This window comes from Poecile atricapillus, chromosome W (genome assembly GCF_030490865.1).
Source record: "Poecile atricapillus isolate bPoeAtr1 chromosome W, bPoeAtr1.hap1, whole genome shotgun sequence".
Taxonomy (NCBI): Eukaryota; Metazoa; Chordata; class Aves; order Passeriformes; family Paridae; genus Poecile; species Poecile atricapillus.
Window position 1 is genome coordinate 25,571,267 of NC_081288.1, and position 26,382 is coordinate 25,597,648.

At 39.6% G+C, this 26,382-nt stretch overlaps 1 protein-coding gene across 1 annotated transcript in view; it reads right to left on the reverse strand.

The window, feature by feature from the left end:
- LOC131591577 (myosin-9) overlaps positions 1 to 26,382 on the reverse strand; it is a 70,257-nt gene extending 43,875 nt beyond the window's left edge. The window contains exons 1-3 of the mRNA XM_058862401.1: positions 26,244 to 26,382; positions 10,338 to 10,690; positions 5,380 to 5,536 (exon numbers count right to left, since the gene is read on the reverse strand). Coding sequence (XP_058718384.1) covers positions 5,380 to 5,536; positions 10,338 to 10,670 — 490 coding nt within the window. The 5' untranslated portion in view covers positions 10,671 to 10,690; positions 26,244 to 26,382. The remainder of the gene's footprint in view (positions 1 to 5,379; positions 5,537 to 10,337; positions 10,691 to 26,243) is intronic.

The window sequence follows — 26,382 nt, forward strand, 5'->3', positions numbered from 1 at the left end:
ACTGTGCTACACCGAACAACCCCACTGGCATCAGACCTAATCAGGTACATTCACTGTGCTGCTTTAACCTACATGCTGGCTTGAATGGGATCAAAAACACTCCAGGGGAACACCAGAACAGAGCCCAAGAACCTGTTTTTGCATTGGCATCTAAAGAACGTACTACAGAGAAGTTTCAAAATGCTAACAACTATCATCAAGTAAAAAAAGAAAGAAAAGAGAAATCAAATGAAGGAGAAACATAGCATATCCAAGACAGCTCTCAACAATAGGGCTTCAAAGTGTTTAAAAAAAAAAAAATCAAACATGAGAAACTTGAGTTGGCAGGAATACTCTAGTACCAAAATTCAGCGCTGCATTAGCTGAAGTTTGAAAACAGTTACAAGGAGAAAAGTAAATTTCATTTTTCAAAATGAAACGTATTCTACAGGGTCAAATGCAAATATTTATTCCCTCAAGACATTTTTGGACTAGTGCCCATATCTCCCTTTCTCTAGCACTCCTTAACTGGATCTGGAGATAGCAGAAAACACGTTGTATGCTGTAATTTTAGGTTATGCAAATGTTTATGAAGTTCTGATGGAAAAGAAAAACTAGTATACAGCCTGCAAAAAGCTCAGGCAGCTCATGATACTAAAACAGTGAACTGCAGGGAGACTGACAACTGGGGCTGAACCATTACATAAGTGACTGCCAGAGAACTCCTGCTCTGGTTTACAGGAATGAAGCAAAAAAGGGTGTGGTAACTTACTAAAAAACAAGTGGGCAACCAGACTCTTTTTTAGCTCCCTATTCTCATGAAAACCGCATCTCAAGACACAGATTTTTAGAGCTGCATTTAGAAATCTCAAGTAATTCAAAGCATGTAAAACATTTCTTCAGGAAATTAGAAACAATGTACATATTTTCTTGCCATTTGCATCAAAACAAATATCCTCTGTAACTAGCATCCAAATTTCATGTTGCCCTTTGCATGAGAAATTTGAACAAATCTGAAAAACACACTTGTGAAACCACAGGCTATATTCTTTTAGATTTTAATGGAAATTGAATTTGACCTTTAAATGCAACTTGAAAGAGATGTGTGTCTCCACCTAATCAGAGCAGGTCTCAATTGAGATGCACTGACAGAATATTACATAGAAAAGAAAGATGCACTTTGGTGTAGTAGGGCATTATACAGTGCAGCACAGCAGCCCCACGTTAAGAAGCAAGCTGAGAAATTATTTGGCAGCAAGTTAAAACAGAAGAGTTCTGCTAGTTTGGAAACTTAGATAAACATGCAAACATTTAAGAATTACAAACAAAACATCTGAAGGTCTATATTCTATAGATCTAGATGAGTGTCTTGTGAAAATCACAAGTGGTCCCAAGGTGCATGTGAGGATCTACAAAGCAAGTGATTTGTCTTACAACATGTAACACTGTGCTTCCTCCCTTACTGTAACAAGGTCACTAAAAAAATCATGAAGTTACTGTGCTTCAGAATTATTTTTTTTTAAACACCAAACCCAATGACTACCTAACTTCCAAGTGAACACCAGCACAGTTCTGGCTGCACAGGCTCGTTGCAGACTAATCCATCAAGGTCAAGGAGGGTTTAACCATTGCTCAATGATTTTCAGTTTTGTTAGGTGAAACATTAGGAGCCCTCAGGTAATGTGGAGAAAACTGGATAAGAAAAGAGATGGAATACATTCATTAGCTATGTGCTGTCTATTCCCTCTCCTACCTTAGTTGAAGAGGTCCAAGCTTTGTAGACCAGAATAGCCATACTGACCTAACCTATTACAGAAGTTTCAGATACTTTTCAGGACATTAAAACAGATACCATGCTCCAGATACCAATGAAATTTCTATCTTCTATCACTATCTGACACAGAAAGTTCTCCATGTGCATTCCAAATAGACAAACAGGTGCTGTTCAACAGCTTTAAAAAATGTTTTTCTAAATTGAGGCCCTGGAGACTGTGAATTGGGGTAAAGAATGTACCTCCTCAGTATACATCTGCTGCATTAGAATAATGATTTGTTTGCTCAAGACACCACTCCACTTGCAGGCACTGTGTTTCAATCTTCAGCACCAGAAGAATAATTTTTCTGAAAGCAGATCTCAGTCTTCTGGCATCAAGGTTACCCAGGGACCAGAAACATTAAGACAAATGGTTGTTTTCTCTAAAAGCAAAATTTTACACTTTTTTGAGAGCTCTTTTCTTGAAGCACAGGAAGTCTCTCCAGGTAATACATAGCAATATAATGTTTTCATCTCATTTCTGGGAGTCACAGTCTTGGGTCTGAGAAAGGAGGGGGAAAAAAACCCAATAACAACAAACTGCCCACTCTGAACATATCCTTCACCATTTTATTTCTTCAACAAAGTACTTCCAGTGAAAATTAACAAAAACCAAAATAATCTCTTGGAATACCTAAGTGCCCTGGCATTTCTGTCAATGAAGTAACCAGAAGATACAAAAAGAAGACCAAAGCTCACCCACAGTGCATCAGCACAGATGCCTGAAAAGGGTTAAATAGTTTGTGGATTAGCAGAGGTTGGAACAAAACTCTCATCTTCCTCTCCCTTCCTGATGAACTATCCCTTTGAAAGCCTTGCTTATTCGAATACCATAAGTTGACTGAAAACCAACAAAAAAATAAAGAAAAATATGATCCCAAATCAATTAACACACAAAGCTTTTCCACACTGTCAGCTTAAGAGATAACTATACCCTATGCTGACAGAAATCAGAGTCAAGTCAGCTTGCTATCCTTTTCCAGGCCATGAAGGATTCCCAGTCTTCAGGGCTCTGAAAGTAACCTAGGGAAGGCAGCCTAATCCTAAATGCCTCTGGCTCATGTGGAGCACCCGACCCTTTCATCTTCTATTCTCTGTACAGATTCCTGCCATACCACTGGCTGCTGCACCAAACCTCCCCCACCGCTGAGCAAAACCAAACCAAACCGAGAAAGTGGAATAGGAATGTTGCTTTCCATTCCCCTCCAGGCTAGCCAGGACTAGAGACACTGCAACAACCTACTACTCACCCTCACTCCCAGTAGCAGACACTGGAATGCTATTGCTACCCTTTGAAACAAGGAAATAAAGCAATAAAAAACCCTTAAACAATCTCTAGAGGGTCTTGTAGCACACAAAGGTACCTGTGAAGCCACACAGAAAACTCTCCAAACCCAGTTAAATAGATCAAGGCAGGCTAGTTCAAAATCTAATTGGGAATGATGTCACATCAACAAGCATTCCAGAAAGTCAGCAACAAGGTACCTTAAACTAGGCAAAGAGCTGGGGTAAACCTCTACACTGCCAATACTGCTGAGAATACAGCATAGCTAGAATTGTTCTGGGAAAGGCAAACACTCCAGCAGACCTCATAGCAACTTTCCCATGCTTGGAAAACAGAGGCAGGGCTTCTCCAGCTTTGTACAACAAAGCAAGTCAAGTCTGGGACTTCCAAGTTTTAGACATCATCCAAGCGGTGGTCTGACAGACCTCCTCTTTTCAACAGGAAAGAAAATACCCACATAGATTAATCACTACCCCTGAACCACCATCAGACCAAGGTCACCTCTCCCCTGATGCAGATTTGAAATGTTTGGGTATCTTCTGTCACATACTGGTACACTTGGCATGGATGAAGGACAAGATGCAGGCACATGCACTTTCAAGTATAAGGGAAATAGACTTTTTCAATCTCCTCACAACACCGGCAAAGAAACTGTTTCTGATTCTATGTAGAAAAGATTTCTTTCTAGGGAACAGGAATTTTGGTACAGTTAAGTCAATGGCTTGTTTAACAAAAATACAAATTAGTGCTTGAGCTAACAAGGAAGAGGCAATGGAGAGAAGGAAGTAATAAAAGAAGGAAAAGTGTAATGAGGTATATGGACAACATTCTGCCATGTATAATACAGGTGGAGCAATTGTTCTTGACCATCATGGCAGATCCAGTCTTTCTCTAGGGGAAATGAGATCCTTTAGAGGTCCAGGTTCATGGGTTTTTATCTTCTGGATACAGCATTCATTTCAGAGTAACACACCAGAAGTATGTCTGTATTTCTTTGAGACCTGCCACATCTTCAACAAATTGCCACCAATGACTGCCACCTGTCCACTTCAGCATGTCTGTGTGCTGACCCCTCTCCATCCTAGGCTTTTATAAATACAGATTAATACATTAGCTCACCCCTGTGCTCTGCTCTGCATGGCACCAAGCTTTAGCAAACTTTATCAGCTTTCTCCACACCAAGTTTGTTGGAAGCCACTAGGACAGGTGAGTGGATAGAGATTTTCTTTCTTTCCACTCCGGGAATCTGTATTATTATAGTCCTCCTATGCTTGGAGGTGCAAGTGGTAGCAAGGGCAGGTGAAAAGCAGAACTCAAACTGAGACTAATGAGAATTTTAAAGCATGATTTCATTATATCTGGACTTCGTTCACAAATGTGAGGCTAGTGACAAGATCTAGGAGGAACAAAGACCTTAATCATTTCTAGGCAACAAAAAGGATGCAGTAACATTCATAAAGGCATGCCAAATCAAACTGTCCTTTACACCCTTTAAACCTTACAAAGTGTGCCTCCTCAGAAAACCCAGGTACAAACAGGAAGTAAAGCACAAAATACCTCCACACCTGAACCTCTCCAAGCATCACACTCGCCACCACTGACTCTGTGAAAGACCAGGAATATGCACAGGGCATTCAGAGTACCATATTTAGAAGGTCTTAAGCGATAAACAGGTAGCAGATAATATCCATAGTACTCTTGATTCACAGTTGTATAATGTGAAGTGAAATAGGTCTATCCACTTCTTTTATTCCATGAAAAGGGAACAGATGTACTTAATATTTCCTGGTAGTGAGTTTTATTAACGAAGTCAGAATATAAGCAAAACAAGTCTTGACAGTAAAGCTACCACTGACCACCACATTTTGAAATATAGGTTATACTAAGCTTGTTCCCCCCAACCAGATTGTGCAACTGGATTTTAAGCTGGCTTTTGTTACAAGCCTCTATCAAACAATACACATACCTGCCCACCTACAGCTGTCTCAGTTCATAAGCTCATCACTGAGATGGAAAATTTTCTACCTCAGTTCTCATTGCCTGCTTCTCTGAACCCCACACATTCACACCAGCCTGTTCTTTATGTCAAATTTAGCTCTCACCAGACTTTTTATAAGGTTCTTCAATCAACTAGAGCAGGAGAAAGCTATTCACCTGAACACAAAAGCTGGTACCAAGTAGTGTCTGTAAGCAAGGACAATAATGCCTTTTGATAGCAGTGAGTTGTTGTTCTCCTACAGTGTTTTGACTGCAACCTTGATTTGTGATTTCAACAAGAGTCATTATCTCAGTCAGCACTCACCTTGCATCATGCTCCTGTAGGCTGTGTCTGTGATGGCATAGATATGAGGGGGCATTTCATGTCTCTTTTTGCCTTTGTACATCTCCACTATTTCTTCTGAGTATATGGGCAGGTTCTTGTAAGGATTGATTACCACGCAGAACAGGCCTGAGTAGGTCTAGAAAGAAAACACCCCAGCAAATAGAGACAGAAATTAAAAATGTTGCATATTTGCATATTTTAACAGTAAATTACTTGGAAAAACAAATAAATCAAACAGTGCTTTTTAAAGTACTTCTTCCAGTGATGCCATATGGCATGCTTCCCACTAAGCAATATTAAAATCTGAGGAACAGCTAAAGTCCTATAACCTTGAGCAGTACTCAACTTTTCCAAGTGTGCACTGAGCATCAGCTGGCCCATCAGTCAAGCTGATATCACTGGCTCCCCAGCTGATTAACAGTCCACTAGGACTGGCTTTTCTTCCTTTCAAACTTCCCATATTCAAAGCCAAGTGCCATTTCATTATCTAATGTAGGTGCTTAGCTCCAAAATGCATACATTTTATGTTCTGTCTCATGCTTGATATGGATTTCTCTAGTAAATGATCACTAAACAAAATAAAACCTCAAGCCAAAATAGGGACTAAAAGAAAAGTAAGACCAATGTACTCCTGAGAGGTTTTCAAGACCGCTGGACCATGCCTAAGGCAGTGCTATCCTGTTCTGAATGGGAAGCTGGTTTAGATGGCCTCCTGAGCCTGAACCCTCCAAGCCTGAACACTTTCATGATTTATAATGTAGTATGACTAGAACTAGATTCAAACTGTAAGGTCAGCAATGTATAGTATGTTCAGTAGGTATGTTTAGAATGCTCAGTATTGTTTTGAACCAGTCAAAATAGAAAACATTTCTAAAGTAGTCCATGCTAAAGGAGTCAGCAATATACACCAAAGCTTACTTCAAATTCATATCAAATGGTTAATTCATTATCTACAATAGCAAACTTCAATTTTTCAATTAGTTTCCACTGGCTTGAATTGCACAGTTCTAATGGAATACAACTGTCAAAACAACACTTCCAGTGAAAATACTAAGTTTCTTTAAAAAAAAAAAACAAACCCAAACTTTGATATCTGAGTACCTAAAAAAAAAGAAAAAAGAAAAGCCCAACATTTTTACTTGCAAAGGGAATAAGAAGACAAGAGGCTTCTTAGATATTCCCTAGGTATTCTAAGAATAGCATTCCAAGCCCAGCTCCTGGGGTTTAGAGCTATCCTAGTTCCCTGTCAACTTTAGAAGCAGCTGTTTGAAACATCTGGAGAGGAGCACCTTTCTACAGCAACTTGCAGTGCTACCGGAAGACAGTACATTTGGCACTTTTTATTTCTATTGCCAAGATCTCTTCTATTGTTTGCTCAATGAAGAAAGAGTGCTTTGGAGCAGTTAAAGAGTTCTCCACAAGGAGCACAGAGAGTACTTAATCAGATTTAGCTCCTTAGCTAGATAAAGGTAAGGATTAGACTGCAGTGATCAGAAGGGTGAAAATAGCATCTACTACACAGTTTGTGCTCTTACATCCAAACTTTCGACATGCTAGCTTAACACTAAGTAACAAGTCAACTCTTATATGCAGCAGATTCAGATATAGATTCAGACCGATGTCCTCCAGGAAGCAAGCTTTTCATAGATATTTAAGGTTTCTTTTCCACATCCCAACATAAACAATCAAGATATGCTTCCAGACCTACTATTTTTTCTATTCATTTTTTTTAAAACATTTGAGGAATATTTGAATGACTTACAGAAAATACTAAATGTCTTTCCAAAGTGGAAAACTATTAAAGTTGGCTAAAAACTTTTTGGCACAGTACTTCTAAAGTTCCAGGCAGCTAAGCTTCCATGAGACATTCTAGTCAGGTTAGGTTTCAGGTAGTGCTTGAAGGGAACAATTTAAGGAGTTTACAGCAACCAAGCCAGCAATGTCAATTCCTTTTGCCTCAGCTTTAGTTCTTCATCAAGTCTGACAGCACTTGCACAGCACAGAATAAAAGCTGAAAGTTTGGGTGATGCTTTCCTGACCTTTGACCACACCGGTGGAAGACAGAGTAGGACAAAGAGACAGAAATGAGTCAAAGCAAGAGTAGCATGCTCACAGTGCACACAAGTCCACAAGGAATGTAGAGTTTTCTTAGCTGTATATGTGTAACTCTTCATGGCTGTGATTGCTGACAAATTAGAATGGTTGCTTTTCAAGTAAGTAGACCGCATGACTAAAGCCACCCTATGGATGAGAGAAGCAGTTTCAAAAAGGGAACACATTAATTTCACTTAGAGTGATGAAGCCATGAAGCAAGTATGCAAGAAGAAGCTACCACCTTCTTCCAGCATTCTGCTTGCCAGGAGAAATACCTAAGGGAAGTTTCCATGCAGTAGAATGACCTCAGCTGTGTGAAGGAATAATTCTGTCTAATAAACAAAGAGGGGTAATTAATCATGGCTGGGATAAGCCACCGAGTACGACCACCAAGTCATGACTGCTGGTCGAGCCCACTGCCAGTTTCATACAGAAAGCAAGTTGAATTGTATTAATAAGCAGAAGCTGCCAGCCCTACCACAAGAAGACAAGAGTTATCTTCATCTTATTAAAGTACAAATAAAGACTGATATGCAAAATCCCTGAATTGAACCCAAGGTTCCAATTGAAAGGCTCATCTATTATAAGCATAGCTGGCTTGGAAATCAGTACTTTGTCTCAGACATTACTATCTCAAAATAGAATTCTGGCATTATCTTTCACTAACTATTTCAAGTGACACACACGCCAAACTGGAACGAGTTTTATTTTTCTAACTGCTAAACTAGCTCTGAGGAGCTGAAAGGACCATCTGCAGCATGGCACAAAGATGACAGCATCAGAAAATTTATTTCCCATTAACAGTTAACTTCAATAAAATAACTGGAACATGTACGATTGAGCTTTGAGTTTCACACTGAATACAAACAAAGCAATTCAGGTAAGCAAAAATTATTCACAAAAGCTGAAAATTATCTTTTGATAAAGGATTCCAAATAGAAAGGGTTAATATGAAAACCAGTCTATTAGCAAGTCATCTCAGTGCAGAACAAATTGATGTGTGGAAACAGCAAACTGGTGTTTGGAGTCAAGCTCTCAGTTCTTGAACTGTTTGGCACTCCTCACTCAAAATTTGCCTGCACCAGCAATAAGATTTTCTCCCCTTCATATTACAGGATGGAAAGACAAAAATAAAGATAAAATAATAAAATGGAAAAAAGATAATAACTTATAAAAAACACAGCCCTGCTGCCAAATAAGAAAGGAAGTAGAAGAACAGAACTAAACTATGCTTGTGATCTTTCCAGAGACATTTATGCTGGAGATGCATTGCGTGTACTCCCTTTCTTGAAGCGGATTAATGATCAACTAACAGCCACTGCAATGAAAGTATTTTAAGCCTTCCCATTAATCTCCTGACTTGCTGAGAACTGCTGACAGGTGAGATCAGTCCATTTCACAAGTGCACAGGAACACAGTTTTGGCAAGACTAAGATTCTGTAATAGAGAAATACTATGCAAGGTTTGCTTGGGTGAAGGGTGTGGAGATTTTTTACCAAAAAATCTTACAGTCTTCTTACAATCCAATTAAAAGAACTCAATTAGTCACAGACTATGTCTGAAATTTCAGATGGTATCTTGCAAGATATGTGAAACAGCCCATTGCACAGCACACAACAGACTTTGAGACACTGCTGAATTATTTTCAACAATTATTATATAACCTACCAGTGTTTCCTATTCTAAAAATGTTACTCATGGATTTTGCATGTCCTGTTTCATCTGAATACCAATATTTTTCCATCTGAGAATAGATTTTGACCAATAGTAGAAGGCAGAAGTTAACTACAAGAATAATAAACTACATCACCCTCCAATCACACTAGCTCTCAAATTCTGACATCAGACTATGGAAGTCAGACTAAGTTTATATCAGCCTTGCATCCTTCATATATTCTCTGATAATTTCTCCAAGAGTCATCTGTATGCCTTCATGACACTGCAGAAGAACAGACACAGCACTAGTAAGTCATGAGTTTCTCCCTAGTCCTGTTTTAACCAGACTTTACATTACCAGTGAGTTTAATAACTCATTCTATAACTGCAGAGTATTAATAAAGCAGAAGATAGCCTGACCAACATCTGCTTGCTAAACATAGGCAACATGAAGAGGAAATCAGAAGGGAACTGAAGAACCAGGTCAAGGTTCCAAAGTCTCCTTCCCCACCTTTCCCTATTTATTGCCTTTGGTGTTCAGTGAAGTGGCTGCTGCCTGCTTCTTTGGGTATGACCTTTGGTTCCATAAATGGTATCTGTTATTTACACAGCAGTAAAAAGCAGGAACCGCTGCTCTGCTCATTTGGGGATGGAAAGAAAAGGAACATTTCCTATTTGTAAGTACATGCGGGCACACATGGTCCTTCTCTAGTAAGATGCTCTGAGAGCCACACAAAAAGCTTGGCACTAGTGTTCTTTCTCACTGAAGCTCCAGACATGGAAAACACATTTCAGATGCAAGGTGGATTAGGACTGTGTTGTTGTTGTTATCATTATCATGATTATTAGTATTTTGTTCAGATCAGACTCCCTCTTTACCACTATCCAACTGCTCCTGTGTCTTGCTAAGAGAAAGTTAAAAGGCATTCAAAACATCCTGCAAACAGAGACACTAAAACATTAAAGCCAGATTTACCATAGCATTCCTTGAAAGCTTCAACATTAACTAGAGGGAGATTGGCATAGTTTAGTGAAAAAATTTTAAGTAGAGGGAAGAAGGTAAGTAACTTGATGAGTTGTGTATAGGGGCAATGAAAGGCTAACATACATTTTGGAGCAAAGCAATTACAGTAAGTTCACACAGTATGTAATCAGGAACTCCTGCCCCAACAGACAAGATTACTTACATAGATCAGTCCTGAGTAGTATCTCTCCTTCAAGTTGTGAAGCACAGAAGCCTCATTCAGGCACGTCAGCTCTGCCATATCTTCTACTTTAGAGAATTTGGGGGGGTTCATCTTCTGGATGTCATCCTTATTTACTTTCACTTTCTTCCCATTCTCTGCCAGTTCCACGATGGCTTCATCTCCTACTTCTTCCTTCAGGCTAGCTGCCTCAAACCCATTTTTCTCTGAGGGAACCCATACCAGCTTCTTAGCTGCCCAGTCAGCCTGAGTCAGGGGGTTATTAATGATGTTTTTGTCCACATAAAGGTACTTATCCGCATCTCTTTGCGACATTGTGGTTTACAATTGGGGACCTGTAAAGAGAGGGGGAAACAAAGAAAAAGGTTATTTTTGAAGCCTCAAATTGACTTGCAAATTCCTAGAGACAGACAGGCACATGCTAAGTACTCTGAATCCCTGGTCATCAGAGCATGCCTCTCCCTCCTTTAATTTCATGTTAGTAAGCACTGCTCAAGTTGTCAAACTTCCAATAAGGCCAAGGTTTTGTTTGCCAAGAGTATGAAAAAAAAAAATCAAACTAGCAAGCAGTTTTAAAAAAAACCCAAAACCTACAACAAAACACTGACCGTTAAGCATTTGGAAGCCATTATTTGGCAGAAAAGAGGAAGCATATTAAAGTGGCAAGCACCAAACAATTTGTGCCAATCTTCATAGCATCAGACACTATGTCAATAACATTCAGGTCAAAATTAACCCTTCACTGCTCTACTTGGTAGAGATACTGGCTCTGAAATCAAATCCTAAATGTGTAATCAGCACTTTTACTTTGTATCTCCTTATTCTGATAAGCTATAAATCAAAAACCACAACTTCTCAAAAACGTCAGCTACCAACCTAGAATATGGGGTGCACTTTGCTTCTAAAAGATAGCAGTAATTTGCAGCCAGTAAGTAATTTGCCACCAGTTAAGACTGATATTAGATACTTTCCATCACCAGCTCAGTAGTAATGCCCACCCTGCCAGTTTATATATATAAATAATTAATTTTTTTTCTAGATAATGTTCTGTTGCAAAATATCTCCAAGACAGTAACAGAATAAATCAGGAAATTTTACAGCTAAATATCTTCTACAAACATCCTTCTATGAAGTTGTGGTAAGACAGAGGAGAGAGTTTCATCCCTACGAAAGGGAGACTTAGGCTGCATACTTGAAAAATGGCACCCTAGATTTAGTGTTTCATTCGAAGCAGAACACTACCGCCAGGGATTTTCCAGTTTATAAGGCAGCAATTTTATTAGTGCCATTCAAAAGTCCTTTCAATCAGAAAAGGACTGCGTGCGTCAAGGCTCATTAGCCATGTAACAGCAGCCTCTTTACAAGATCCCATAAACATTACTTCTTGAATTCTTCCTCACAAAGATACCAGTGTCCTCAATATATGTTTTTCATAGCTTGAATAGAAACTAGAGCTCTTGACCACCTAAAGAACAGGAAATGAAAATATGAGTACTCATGTCCTAGAAGGCTATCAGGAGCTATATGGATAACTTTTCTACAGAATTCATATTTACAAGCCAGCAGGCAAATCAAGTAAGTGAAGTTTGACTACACACACTCCAGACAAAAAAGTATTGAAAGCGGGACAGAAGCAGCTCAATTCCCAAAACATGCATGAGAACAACAATAGATGTAGAGTCCCAGCATTAGCAAACAGTGAATGAAGCCAGAAAAACATCAGCCATAATAATGATGGGCACAAATGCCAACACCAGTAATTTGTAAGCGTGTAGGGAAATTCCTTTCAACAAATGTATCACTGTAAGTGGTATGTAACTTTGTGCCAGAGACTGTATGGATAGTTATATATTCACAGTCAAAAATTCTTTAGCAAACAAAGAGAAAATCACTCTATAAATAATCACTTCCTCTAGTTTGAGTTTAAAATCTATGTCTTAAGCCTTACAGGATATGGCAAACAGCTATTCCACACTTGACCTCATCTTTCCTTCCCCACAGGGTCACCAACACTTCCACCTCAACCACAATGGCAATTCTCAGAGAAACTCCTCCCTGGCTTTTCATGTTATTCCTGAAAACTAGATTTTAATGGATACATATCAACGAGATTTGTTGTAGAGATAAGATGCAGCAATGTGGAGGCTGCCATAAGAAACTTGAACTGTCAGGAGAGCTCCAATACCATCCTATAACAGCAAGCCTGACAGAGTATATAGCAAATAAGACCAAGAATTCAACAGAAGACATCAGGATTTCATGACACTGCAGAGTATCATCTGCAGGTTGTAATCAAAGGGTTAAAAAAAGGGAGTGGAAGTAAAGAGGGGGAAAAGAAAAAAAAAAAGATAAATAAATATTCAATTGTTCAGAGTTGTATCAGGTTTGGCAAGGCAACAGCTGTGCTCTACCCTCCATTACACAGCTTCCTGCCTATGCAACTCCCAGAATGTAACCAGTTGCCTTTTTTGGCTATAATCAGGCAGGACACAGAGGCACTAGGCTTCAGCTAGATTCAGTTTCATCATTTCCTGAGGAATCCGAAGTAACCAGCCATCTGAAGTGTCCTACATTACACTGAAATATAGTCCTCACATCCTCGCTGCTAGGGTACATGCATGCATTCAGTACACCTTAAGATATATTCTAGGTTAAAGACTAATCCTTTTTGGCTAAGACCACAAGAAATCTTTCAAAGGGTGTCTATCCCCAGTCAGTCCTAGATCTGGGGAGAACTAAGGAAAGAAGATAGTTACAGAGAGGTTAATCAAATTCTTTGCAGGAAGAGAACCCCAAATTATCTCGTATACTACAAGAGTGCATTCTGCAGCCAGTAAGAGATCATTCTAGGCATCTATACCTTTTTATTTTCAGGGCTGAAAACAACTTTCACAGTAAGAGGAGAAATAGCCTAACAGCTATTCTAAAATCTCACCAAACGCTAAAGTTTAAGATATTTTTAATATATTAAATATATATTAATATAGTATAATATACTGCAGATATAAATATATATATTTAATGTAACTTTTAATATTTTAAGTACTACCGAATAGTAGTGAGGAGATTCAAAAAGGGTCTGCACCTCAAACTTGAAACAGACCTGAAAATTCTCCTATTGAATGGCAGCAGCAGCCTTCTTATCACCATCTTAAACTAGCTCTCCTGTGCTCCAGAACAGAATCCTCACGTAGTAGACGACTAGAGGCTCAAGCTAAGATAACATGGCATTAGAGCTATTCTTGAGGCTGACTTCAAACCCACAGGGCGTCTAAACTAGCAATACCACAAACCAACCATTAATTTGTCTTCTCCACAAGAACAGTACCAGAGGAATCAGATTCAGCAAGTTCCATTTCATGGTCTCCTAAACTTATTTTCCTAGCTTATGCTGCATTTCACTGGGCATTTCTAAAAATCCCTTAAAGTGGTCAAGGAAGGAAGCAAGCCCAGTAAGCTCTTACAGCCTTAGAGCAACTCACAATGAATGCAAATCATTGCTGTTTTAGGAACAAATTAGGAAGCAATTTGTTTGCCTGATAGTTTGCATTTGGGGTGTAGATAATTATGTAGGACAAGGACATTTATCTTTACATAGCTATTGTGCAACTGCCAGATGAAAATACCGTTAACAATATTCTTTTTGATGCCAGTCTATAGGCAAGACGACCAAAGAATACAGAAGGAAGACAGACCATCCTTGTTTTGAGTTTAAATGCCTCCTTCCTAGTATTGTTTCCAAAAATGACATACTACAGTCACTTCCCAGTTAACCCAGTATGTTCCCTTATTGTGGTTCATAGCAGTCTGGGGAAGAGGCTGGTCAAACTTTGCTCATTTTCCATTATTTTAGGGTCCAAAAGACATTCTTTGCCATTTAACTAACTATGTAATTGCCACAAAGATGCCACACAGCCACAGATAGAGACAACACAATCTCTACAATCATGAATAGGATGGGACCAAGACATCAGTAGGTAGAGCAACCTTCAAAAAATAGTACCAACTGCCCTGTTGACATATATATTTCCCAGCAGACAGATTCTTTTGAGAGGAACAAGTCAAGCACTGGATTTAACTTAAGATGACATGCACTCCCTTTGAATTAGACAGAATTACTCCAAACCCTCACTGGAGTACAGTGGACATATGGACAGAAGTTTGCCTTAGTTTACTGCAATTTCATAGCCTTAAGGTTGGAATTATGAGACACTTCACACACTTTCTACTTAAAGCATCAAGTGCTTCCCATAAACCTGGGAAAAAACTTTATCTGGTTTGGAAAGGTCTAAAAACTACCTCTGCTCTAAGGTCTCTTTCTTTCAATTACAAGTGTTTTGCAACTACTAAAAGCACAGAACATTACCTATCTGCAATTTAATTTTCAATAATTATTTGTATTACATTCCCCATTCCCCCCAGACAATTACTCTGTCAGCACCCACAGAACTGTTCCTGGGAGTGAACCACTGTTCAGTAAGGTAAGCTTGGGCTTTACTGAACTATGGAAGTAATAGCTGAAGTAGAAATAGAATTCATAAGAACATTAATGGCAAGAGTTAAAGCGTCACACAAGTATTAAAGCACTGGCTGGGCAAGGAAATACCTCCAGTCTGAGTTACCTAAACCATCATTAAAGTAGGAATCCCCACACTGTTCTTTCTTGGCTTCAGCCTCATTCCTAGCAAAGATGCATTACTACACTGGAATAGACAGTTTTATTCACACACTGTTTCATTTCCCTACTTTAACGAATTATGAGAAGTTTGTGAAATACTGCGCTACAGAGGATGCAAAATAGCCATACACGTGCACAGACTCCTTGGCAACTCAGATCACCACTTCAGAACTTTGCTGTAAGCCTGTAAAGGATCTTAAGTGGATAATTAGTGGAAGTTTTCTTCTGTTTCATATCCACCAGTAAGACACTGTTACAAATTTTCTGTGATTTCATATTAAACAGTCCTCCCACATGGTTTGCCTTGTGGCCTTTCTACTTGCAGTGCAAGAGGAACTACCCTAAAGGGTGACAAAAAGAATGAACAATAAGTAGCAAACATATTCAGACTACAAGTTAATTTCCCCTTCTTTAAAGAGTTCACCTTTTAAAAGCAGTTCAGGAATACAACTTTTCCACCATTTTCCAAACTGTCTTACCTTTAGCAGGTTTTCAGGGGGTGCAATACAAAACAAAAGGCCCTTTCATAGAACAAGTGGAGCATGCCTTTCTATAGGTAAGACAAGAAAATTTTTGCACTAGAAAATTTTGCACTAGAAAATGACAGTGCTACTGGTCTCTTTTACGGCCCTATTTTGGGTACAACTAAGTTGCCTTCAGTGAAGAAATTTGATTATTTATTAATACACAAAAAATTGAAAAAATAATCTGACCTTGAGAAGCTGCTAATGATTCAAACTGAGTTTGGTCAGTAACATTCATATGATGGGAATCCTTGCTAAGCGTATGATCTGAACAGCTAATACTTGCATTATTCCTGCAACTCAACTATTTCGCTTTCCCCAGCCAGCTGAATACAGTTCATCAAATCAGATTTAAGAGCAGCTAGAAAGCTAGACTAAACTAGTTTAAAATAGACTATAGTGGCCAAGCTAGCTACAGTAACCATGAACTGACAATATAAAACCCCTAACCCACCAATAAAAATCTTCCTATAATTCCCCTGTATTCACTAAGAAACTGTTCAGATCTCATTTCTTTAGGTTAGGCTGACACTTCACATCTCCAAGTGCCAGTATGTTTATAGAAAAGAAAACTGTAAGGTTTGTTAGCCCAAACTGCTCCAGTTTGTAAGCAATGCCTAAAAACAGAGTTTAAATCACTAAGGGTGAGAAATGAATCACAAGGAAGAGGCGGAGAGGAAAGGAAAGGGAAAAGCTGGCAGGAAGCTGAACTGATGGACAGTTTATAGCTGCTTATTTCTCAAGTTCAGTATATTGAGACACACCAGTGCTTGATGCTTCAGGCTGAATGCAAGAATCGTGAATTTCAGTGATCCCACGAGAGAATACAACACCAGACAAGTACCTGAGCCTGCAATTAACACCCCCTCACAGGCAGCCCCCCAAGCTGCACTTACCCTTTGCATTCAGAATGCTGCCATGCCGATTCATTTCTTCTATTTCAGCTTATTTGGGATTCATAATGACTGCTATTAGGCTTACTGTAGTTCACTGCTTTCCTCTCTAGTCACAGTCTGACGCACACAATACATTGTTGAAAGATTTATTTCACAACTGGAATGCAGTTTGCTGGCAATTATTGTTGCATATTCAGTTTGACTGTAGTGCTGCCCAGACTTGCCAGCTACCCTGTTTATTACTGTAAATTAAACTCAAGGTAGAGCACTAAAGTGCCCTCTCTGCATGTGGGGCTCTAAGAACCAAGGAGGAATCTAATTATCTAATGCATAAGTGATGCTTCTATTGCACCAAAGTGACCTACTGGACAGACTACAGGTAAGGTAGAAGAAAGAAATTGAAGGAAATTCTGCACCTTCCAAGTGGCCTAAAGGTTCCCAGCACACATCCTCAGAACACTGAACATGGAGCAAGTGTTTCTTGGTTTCTCTGTGTCCAGCCCTCTTCATCAGCTGCCAAGCACCACTCTGCTATGTGAGAAGCAGCACTTGCATGTATTCTATTCTAACATCTGAGAGAGAGAGTTTGCTCTGGCAGCTGGGACTTCCCATGGTAAAGTGCAAAGGCCACAAAGACACGTACATCCCACTTAATAGTCACCTTTTCTCTCCACTGGGTTCAAATACAGTAGGACTGTGAGAACAGTCCTACAAGCATGGCACATGTACATTTAACAAATATTAATGCCAATCTGAAGAGGCTACTTTAGATACCAGACTGCAAACAGGATAGTGCAGGCTTCACCATGGACTACAGAAGCACAGGAACGATCTTGGGCAACCACACTGCATACAGTAATTAACCACTGTGGGTTATAGACAAATAAAGGCAGGCATAGCTTCCCTAAGTTAATGCTAGGGAGGGTATGCTTGCCTCTGTTTTAATTGCACCTTAGGAGTTCAGGGAGACACAGAGACACACTACCATGTAGATGGCACCAATACAGTTAATCAGCTCTATGAAGCCTGTGCACACTCTGTTTAAACACACCAAACACCGATTTAGGGAGGGGGAGGGTAGCCTTCTGTTGATTTCAAGTCCAGTCTTTAGCATGACAAAGCTAGGCTGGCTGCCACCCAACCCCATTCACTTTGAATAAATATTCAAAGTTTACAATCCTGCATAATACACTTTCTGCAACTGTTGTTTCTCATTAGTGGAGTACAGTACATGCCTTCTCAGCAGAGGAGAGAATTCCTCTTCCAGAGACAGTGTGCCCACAAGGAAAACATTCCAGGGGGAGAACACATTCTTCGTGACCACTCAGCAAAGTAATCCCACTTAAGGAGACAGCTGTAGTTCAGAAAATTGCAGCCCATCCCTGCTGTTCAAGCTGTTTTGCTGGAAGACTTGTTTTCAGGAGGCATAATGGCCTGCGTAAGTTCTGATCAGGCATGCAGAGTTCCCTACAGACACTGCACGAGAGCTTAGAAAGTTTTAACCTTTGATACCTCAGAGTCACTTTTCATCCCCTCCCTAATATTCTGATTTAAGGCTAAAAAGGTATCTGCCAAGAACTCTCAGGCACTGTTTAAGGTAGCTCTACATACATCAATTCGCACTCCCTGTCATCTCTGTCAATGCCAGGTTTCAATTCATTGCAAGAGGGAAAAAGGAATAAAACAATTACACCTAAATATGGAGATGAAAAATATGGTTCTGGTTCACCCTTTCAGCTGCAAATATTTAGCATGTATGTGGCCAAGATAAAGTCATCTTACAGGAACAATTACTCTTGCTAATGTTAACTGACAAATTGCTTTGATCTCAACATCAATACTACTAATCATCTTCCAGCTCATAATGAAAAGAACCAAGAATGAGTGTAAATATGTCCAGTAAGTAATTTTTAAAGGTATTATTTTTACTTTGCAGCTGAAGTTTCTCTAGACACTTTCAGCTCAACCTATTGTGCCAAACTAGCACTATGTACAAACAGCCTTCTGCTACATCTCATATTTTCATTCTTGTTTCAAATCATTCTGCTACACGTTAACAGCAGCTATGGGGATGGCAGGCAAAAACCTGGCACCTAGACGTCTACCACCTCTACCGGGTCCAAGCTTGATTCTCAACCCTCCCAGCAATACATAACAGTTCAACAAGATGTCTTTTGTTTATGACAGCGATCTCTGAGGTAGAGGTCTGGAGAAGAATGACTTTTTATGGACATGAGAACACAGCAACTCCTACACAAAGAAGAAAAAGCTACTTAGCCTTTACATTCCAGGATGTGTAAGGAGGCCAGGCTGAAAATATTTATATTTTTTAAATTTTTATTATATTTATATTTGTTTTATAAATACTTATGCTCATAAATGTCATGTTCAAGATAGTCTGAAAATCCAGATTGCGACATTTCCCTATTGCATTCAAGATCTGGCACAGCTTCTTAGCCAACCATTATAAGACTGTTCTACAGAATGTTCCTGGTGCAGCAGAGCACAAGAGGAACACTGGTCTGGTCTGTACACCTCAGCCACAAGTTTGTCTTCTGGTTAGCTTGCTCCCTCCCTGACTTGTGCACTTTCTTCTCTAACTGGCAAATATATCAATCTTTAGAAAGGAGCAGCATTAGGCATCACTGATTTTAGAATTCACCCAACCATGCCCTCCCCTGTCTGGATCTCCTGGAACATTGGGTTTTGTGTTAGAGGTGAAGAAAGGACTCATCTTTCAATCTTAAATGAGTAAAAGCAAGGACACTTCAAGTAGAAACTTAGTCTGGACTATTAGAATCATGGCTATATGCCGTATAAAATTTTCTCATTCTGGCAATACAAGAAAATACTTTTTTAGAGAAAAAAAAGAAAATTATCTCCTTTTGGCAGGCCACTGATATGACATTCTATGGTTCCCATATGAGGAAACAAATATAACTTGAAAATTTCCAATAAAGTTTTGCTTTCTGCCCTAAAAGGATAAAAACAGCATAAAGGAAACACTGACCACAGAGTAGCCAAACTGTTTTGTGCGTTTCCACCATAGCTAACAACATTGTCCACAACCAAAAAATAACAAACACAAACAAAACAACAAAAAAATAAAATTCCATAAGCATGGCTGTGCTATGGTGATGAGGCACTGGAACAAGCTGCCCAAGGAAATTGTGGATGCCTCATCCCTGGAAGTGTTCAGGGCCAGGCTGGACAGGGCTCTGAGCAACCTGGCCTAGTGAAAGGTGTCCCTCATGGCAGAGGATTGGAACAAAATGATCTGTAAGGTCCCTTCCAACAGAAACAATCCCGTGACTCTCTGATACTCTTCTCCTTATCTACATGAGTAAAAGCTAAACTGCAGCTGCACTTTTTCCTAACAGAATTAGCAATAATACAACATGGTGATATTTATCAGTTAAGTTTACATCAAGTTTTTCAAGCACTAAAGAACTAAAATTTATTAATATAGTTCTGCTCATAAGGTAAAAAATTAGGATTTGCCACACAAAAGATTACCTCCCACTGTGTGGAAGAAGATAAACTGTGCACATGTATACGTCCATGCTACATGGACAATGTAGATAGTTTTTAGAAGTTACATTAATTTGCCTAATAAATTGGCAATCCTTCTTTTATGACTAATACATCTTCCTCACCCCATTTGTGTGCTCTCATTTTACTGTTCTCATCATATACTGCATTAGACTTGGAAAGGGCCATTAAACCAATTCACAATAATTTACTGTGTAATGAAATGTCACAGACTTTAGTGTCTGCTATAAAGATTCATACTGCAACATAAACCAGTTCGCTTAACTTTTATTGTTTGGGTTAAGTCACAAATCTTAAGTCACAGTTTAAAATGTTTTTGTGCTTGTAGAGAACTCTTACTTAGTATTAATGCTCATGTGTCCTCATGCAGACACATCCACTTGAAACACAGCAGTTTCAAGTATCCAATTATTTAACTATTTTAGGTAGCCTCCTGTACATCTGCATCCATAGTTCCATTTATTTAAACAATTCTGAGAAGTCTGAATACATTCTACTTGATGTCAGAAAGGGATAAAAAAACCATTTCTATCTCTGAACAATGGGAAAAAAAGCAATGTCTAAACCACAACTATGAAGAATAAAATATATTTAAGTGGCATTCTGCTAAAAAAATAAAATTCCACTAATACAAAAGAAACATTTCTTGGACTACCTCATATACATTTTCAAGCAAGAAGTTGCCTTCTAGATAGTTAATGCAATGAGGAATTTATGAATTAAATTGCTGTTTCTGGTTATCTTCATCTCAAATCCTCCCCTTCTGTTAAACACACAGCTATCCATCCTCACAATCAAGCAAAAAACCCAAAGCAAAATTTCAATGCCTTCCTCTACATCTTAAACTATGACTGATATAGCCAGAACAGAAGCCTGAGAGTATTTTTATTCACCTACATTAAAAAAAAAAAAAAGTGCAAAACTCAATTTACCTTGTAAACCAACTAGTTTCAAGTGCTTAGCCAGGAACTTTCTAATCCAGCTCACTGGTTTGATTTCAGATTTACATTCAGTATTGCTTGTGAAGTTCTTTCATCTAAATACCCTATACCTGTTCAAATATGTCTAAATCCTAAGATAAGGTTTCTTCTTCTTAAACTGATAGCACATCAATGAAAATGACTTTGTTCACACATTTCAAAATAATTGATTTTATCAATTCTGGCACAGAAAGATTGGAATCTCTTGCACTAAATGGCAAGCAGACCTACATGTAATAGTCCCTGTCAAAAAGAGCTTCCTCACTAACAATTGACCTACATACTGATAATACAGTTCAGTTAAGTCAATCACATTCGGGAAAAAAACAGATTTTTAAATTTTTAATTGAAATTTGGCTGTAGGTTTCCTTTTTTTTTTTTTTCTGGAACATTTAAAACAACTATGTTACTAAAACTAACTAGGTTGGTTGTTGGCCATAACCAGCTTTAACTAAAGTCAAATCTACTGTACATCCAAGGTTGATTAAAAGAGCCTAAATTCAAATGAACTGGTCAAATCTTGAGCTTAAAAGAAAAACACAGGTGAATGTACTCTCATCACTACAAACAATAAAAAGTGAAGTAAACTATTACAAGAGCATGCTTTAAGTCTTAGATTTTAAACAGGAAGTTGCCCAGAAGGAAAAAAAAAACCCTCTGACTGCACACAACTAACAAAACAGAGCTGTAAAATTTTTCTAAACCTTTTTTCTTACAAGTCTGGACGCCCACTTTGCTTTCACGCAAATCAGATCTCAAGTACTGTGCAGAGACATATATCACAATGGATTTCCTGCCGAGACTCATTAAAATGGTAGCTCTTGATGAATGGAAGCATTCATCAGTTAAGAAGACTATATGATATGGATTTCCAAGTTAAGTTTCCCTTAATATATTAATTATTAGCCTGAGTTTACTGAAGTCACTCATCCATGTGGTTTTATTTACTGCTCTCAGTAAAGTCAGCATACATGCATTAGAAGAAATTTAAATTTCTAGTCATGAAGACAAGCAGAATCCAAACCCTATGTACAAAACTCTAGAGGCATAAATTTCATAAACAGGTCACAGAGTCAAGACACAACATACAGCACTACAGTTCATTACACCTCTCTGAAACCAGCAGCAATACATTTGTAATACTTCTACAAGAAATAACTTGCAGTAGACAAAGTATGCCAGATCAATTTTCCAGTTTCCCTTTCACTACGATTAAAAAGAAAATGACTTAGCAGTAGTAGCTCCAGAAGTATTACACAATTAAATCAATCACAGCCCCATCACCAGAAAACTGTAGACTACTGTTTCTCCAGACTCTTTAGGATGCTCAGAAAGGCAACATACTGTGATGAACAGTAACAGGCCAAAGGACTATTAATTGAAAAGGGGGACAAACCCATTATGCTGAACACAACTGGGCTGGAGTAAGGTCAGAAGCTGTTAAGTCACTACAGTGGCCTAAGACTACAAGAAAAATTAGTGTTGAGATTATTACTTCAAGTACTCTGAACAAGTTCTCACAGCCACTGAAGAAAAAAGCGAAGCGGATAAACCATAATTAAGATGAACTTGTAAATTGATGCATTTCATTTAGTCGGACAACACCCATTTGCATTAGCTTCCAGGGCAGAAATAGCATTTGTGTTTTTGCCTCAGCATACTCTATTAAAGTCAGGTTGCTAGTTTCCATCTCTTTCTACACTAGAAATTTCAATTAGAACCATGGTGTGGTTAAACTGAAAAGAAATTTAAGGTACAAGGTCACCGAGCCACCATTAAGTTAGAGCAACTGCCAGCAAAAACAATGCTGCTGTAGGCAATCCTCTGCTATTATAGTTTTGTTCCAACCCACAGAAGACTTAATGTCAGGCACACAATTTCTCCACTTAACATGCAAACAGCTCAGCCTCAATTATAAACTAAGAAAGCAAAGAGTAACGAGGTATTTATACAAGAAATCAAAGACAAAAAAATGTATGTTAGAGGGCACTGAGTGCACTATTAAGTCAAACCAACAAAAATACATTAAATCATACACTGAGGATTAAGGTTTTGAACACCTTTTAGTAGATGTGCACACTAATTCTGAGCCTCTAAAATGCACTCTAGTCATCAGTTAGTTTCAGCACGTTACCCAATAACCCAAAGCTACCACACAAAAAAGAAGATGTACTGTGGGGGATAACACAACCTTAGCTTTGACTTCCCCTTTCAGTAAACCTTGCATTAACTAGATGAGTTCCTGTACCTCCCATGGGTCCACTTATAATCTCACCCTATTACAGTCACACTAATCCATAAGTGACATCAATCTGGGCGAAACGTAGGCCTAGGGATGCAGTGGAAGCGGAAGACTGAGCAGAATCAGCTCAGAAATCACAATACCTCTGACACGTGTCCTGTCTCCTTTGTTCTGGAAATTAACAGAACCAAATCTGAAATTTGGGTATACACAGACTAATCTCCCAGTACAACTGAAGTATATTTTCACAAAGGTAGCAGCTGATACACATGCACTCCCTCATACCTGCATGTGAATAGCCTGACACACGACTAACCTATGAATAATTAAATTAAAACAGTTGCTACATTATTTTTAAAGACCTTCCAAGATAATAATGGTTTGGGTTTTCAAGATAGCTTGTTGAAGTGGTAAATGCAAATCTCGCATTTGTAGCAGATACATTTGCAGTGCCAAGTATTGTTGCAAAGAGACTTAAGCACCTGTGGCATCCAACTGCAAGGCAGTTTTCAACCTGAAGATGAGTATTAGAGCTACCACCAGCTACACAGCTTGGCCACTCTTTAACATTTTGCATAATACCTAAATAATGTGCTGGACAACAAAGATTATTTCAGCTTCCCATGTGAGAGATTTTTCTAATCTCTTTCCTACGATTTTACCAGACAAGGTTGGGTTTTTTTATTATTATCATTACTTTTTCATTAGATTAATTAAAAATATTATGGTGTAGCTCTCACAAGCTATTTGTTTTCTTAAAACATTCTGAAACACACCAAAATCTACCCAGAGGAAATAATTTTAAAAATCTTATTCTATATCTCTTGAGATTAAATTATCATTTGGCAACTTTTTTCTTACAAGATTAACTTGAAAGAAAAAACAAAACAAAACAACCAAAAACCAACCCAGGACCATGGTAGAAATACCATAACTATCTACGCAAAGGCTAATAACAAGACTTCAGTTTCTTCACTCATTCTTTTGGGGCAAACAGAACCTGATTATTAAATCTTCCTTTTTATACATTAACATACACAGGCTACTCAGCAGTGCAAACACTTCTCCAGAGGTCTTCTAAAATCAGACCTTGGCTGTACAAGTCAAGCATCCAAGAGATGACACCAGATTCCAAGAAGAACCATATCACCCACCAGCCTGGTGCCAGTCACACACACTTCGATGTTTCAGGTCAGTAAAGAAGTTGAGAGCCCCATTTCTACCCACTACTACCAATTTTGCTTCTACTTCAGAGTTACAGAAAAATTTGCCTGTCCACCTTTGTAAAGATAGTGCACACACTATGAGTAAGTGCAATAAACAAAGCTATCAAAAAATGGACCACATCAATTTCAGCAGTTCCACCTGATATGGAGCATCATGGAACTGTTGCATGATTTCCTTGTAGTCATTTTCACAAGGTCAGATTAGTATAAAATCTTGTATTTATACAGTTTGGGAAATTGTGATTAGGAGCTTCAAAACCCTTCTCTGCCACTTACATTTATCAATTGATTTCCCCTCGTTACAACTTTCTAGTTAATCAAAGTATTTGTTTATCGCACTGAAACCTTGCGAGAGCACTACAGATGCAGACAGTGCATCTATGAGTCGGTTCATAGCCGTACCATTGCCATTTTTGCTGGATTGCCATCGATAAGTGAACTTAGTCACACTGTGACCTAGTGACTAATTTCAAAAGCATTTTACACAGGCGGTAACTGATTAGAGGGCTGCTACTTTAGAGTTAAAACTTTACCATACCTAGCCTTATGAACAGGAGATGTATACAAGAGTCAAGAATGTAATTTAATCTTTCAATCCCTGGTTCAACAGCCTCCATGTAAGCAACCTTGTATTTCCTTACAGCAGACAAGTTATAAATGGACCTTGGCCTGCAGACTACCTACAGTATCTTTACAGATTTGAAGCATAATTTTTTATGCATCATTTGAGAGATTACTCTGTTTTGGGAGACCTGCCCAGTTATAAAAAAGCTTAGCTTCTTAGCTCACTCTGATGGAGTGTGGCTCAGGACATCACGACATAGGACACAGAAGAAAAACTACAGAAGAAGAAAGATCTAAAGCACAAGCAGTGCTTCAAGAGGAAAAAAAGAAGGAAAGGAATTGTAAGGAGGAAAAGAAAGTGGAGTTAAAGAGTCACTGCATGCAGAGTTTGCTGACCAATTTACCAATTCAGTTTACTTCTGAAAAATCCCCCTTTATTACCAGAAGCGTGTTATTCTTTTAAAACTAATTTCACCCCGTGTTTAGGCAAATTAGGAGCAATTCTCATTAAACTCCCCGGGCAGGCACCACGCTCAGGGGCTATGAAACTTGTTACTTTCCACACCTACCCAGGATAAGTCGGTAAAGATACCACTCAAAGCCGGCGAACTTTTACTACTCGGTTGGAGGTGATGCCTGAAAGCACAAGCTATCTGCAAGAGCTCCCAGTGCAAGCTTCATCTTGCCCTGTCACTCCCTCCTCCCTCCCTCCCTCCCTCTCTCCTGGCCCAAACCGAACGAGGAAGTGGAGCCGGGCGGGCGGGCGGAAGCCAAGCCCATGGCGGTGTCTGCAGGAGAGTTGTCAGCCCGTGACTCAGGCTGCAGCCCTGACAGCTGCCCGCCGGCCCCGCCGGCCCCTGCCCGCTGCCCCCCGGGGCCGGGCACCGGAGGGAAATTGGGAAGGGAAGGAGCTGGGTCCGGTGGAAAAGAGCGCCAATCACCAACCCCACCTGCGGGAGGCCGGTTCGCGGGGCGTGCAGGCGGCAGAGCGGCAACTCCCCGGGCACACACGGCCCCTGAGCACCGTGGGTACACGGGGAGCACCCCACCACGGCGGGTCCCACGGGGACGGAGCGGCAGAGAGGCGGAACAGCGGAGCCCTCTCGCCCGGCCGGACAAAGAGGCGCCAAACCCGGCGAGGGAGGGAGGAAAGCAAGGCGCCAGGGGGGACAAACCGGAGCCACCCGCACCCACCGCCCCGCCCCGCCCCGCCCGACCGGCTTCACCTGAGCCCGGCTACGGTGGAGGGAAGGAAACGCCGCGGCGGCGGCTGCGCTCCTCACGGCAATAATGCGGCGTCCTCCGGCTGCGGCTCCTCCCGCGGCACCGCGACCGCCGCTCGCTCACCGGCTCTGCTGAGCCGCC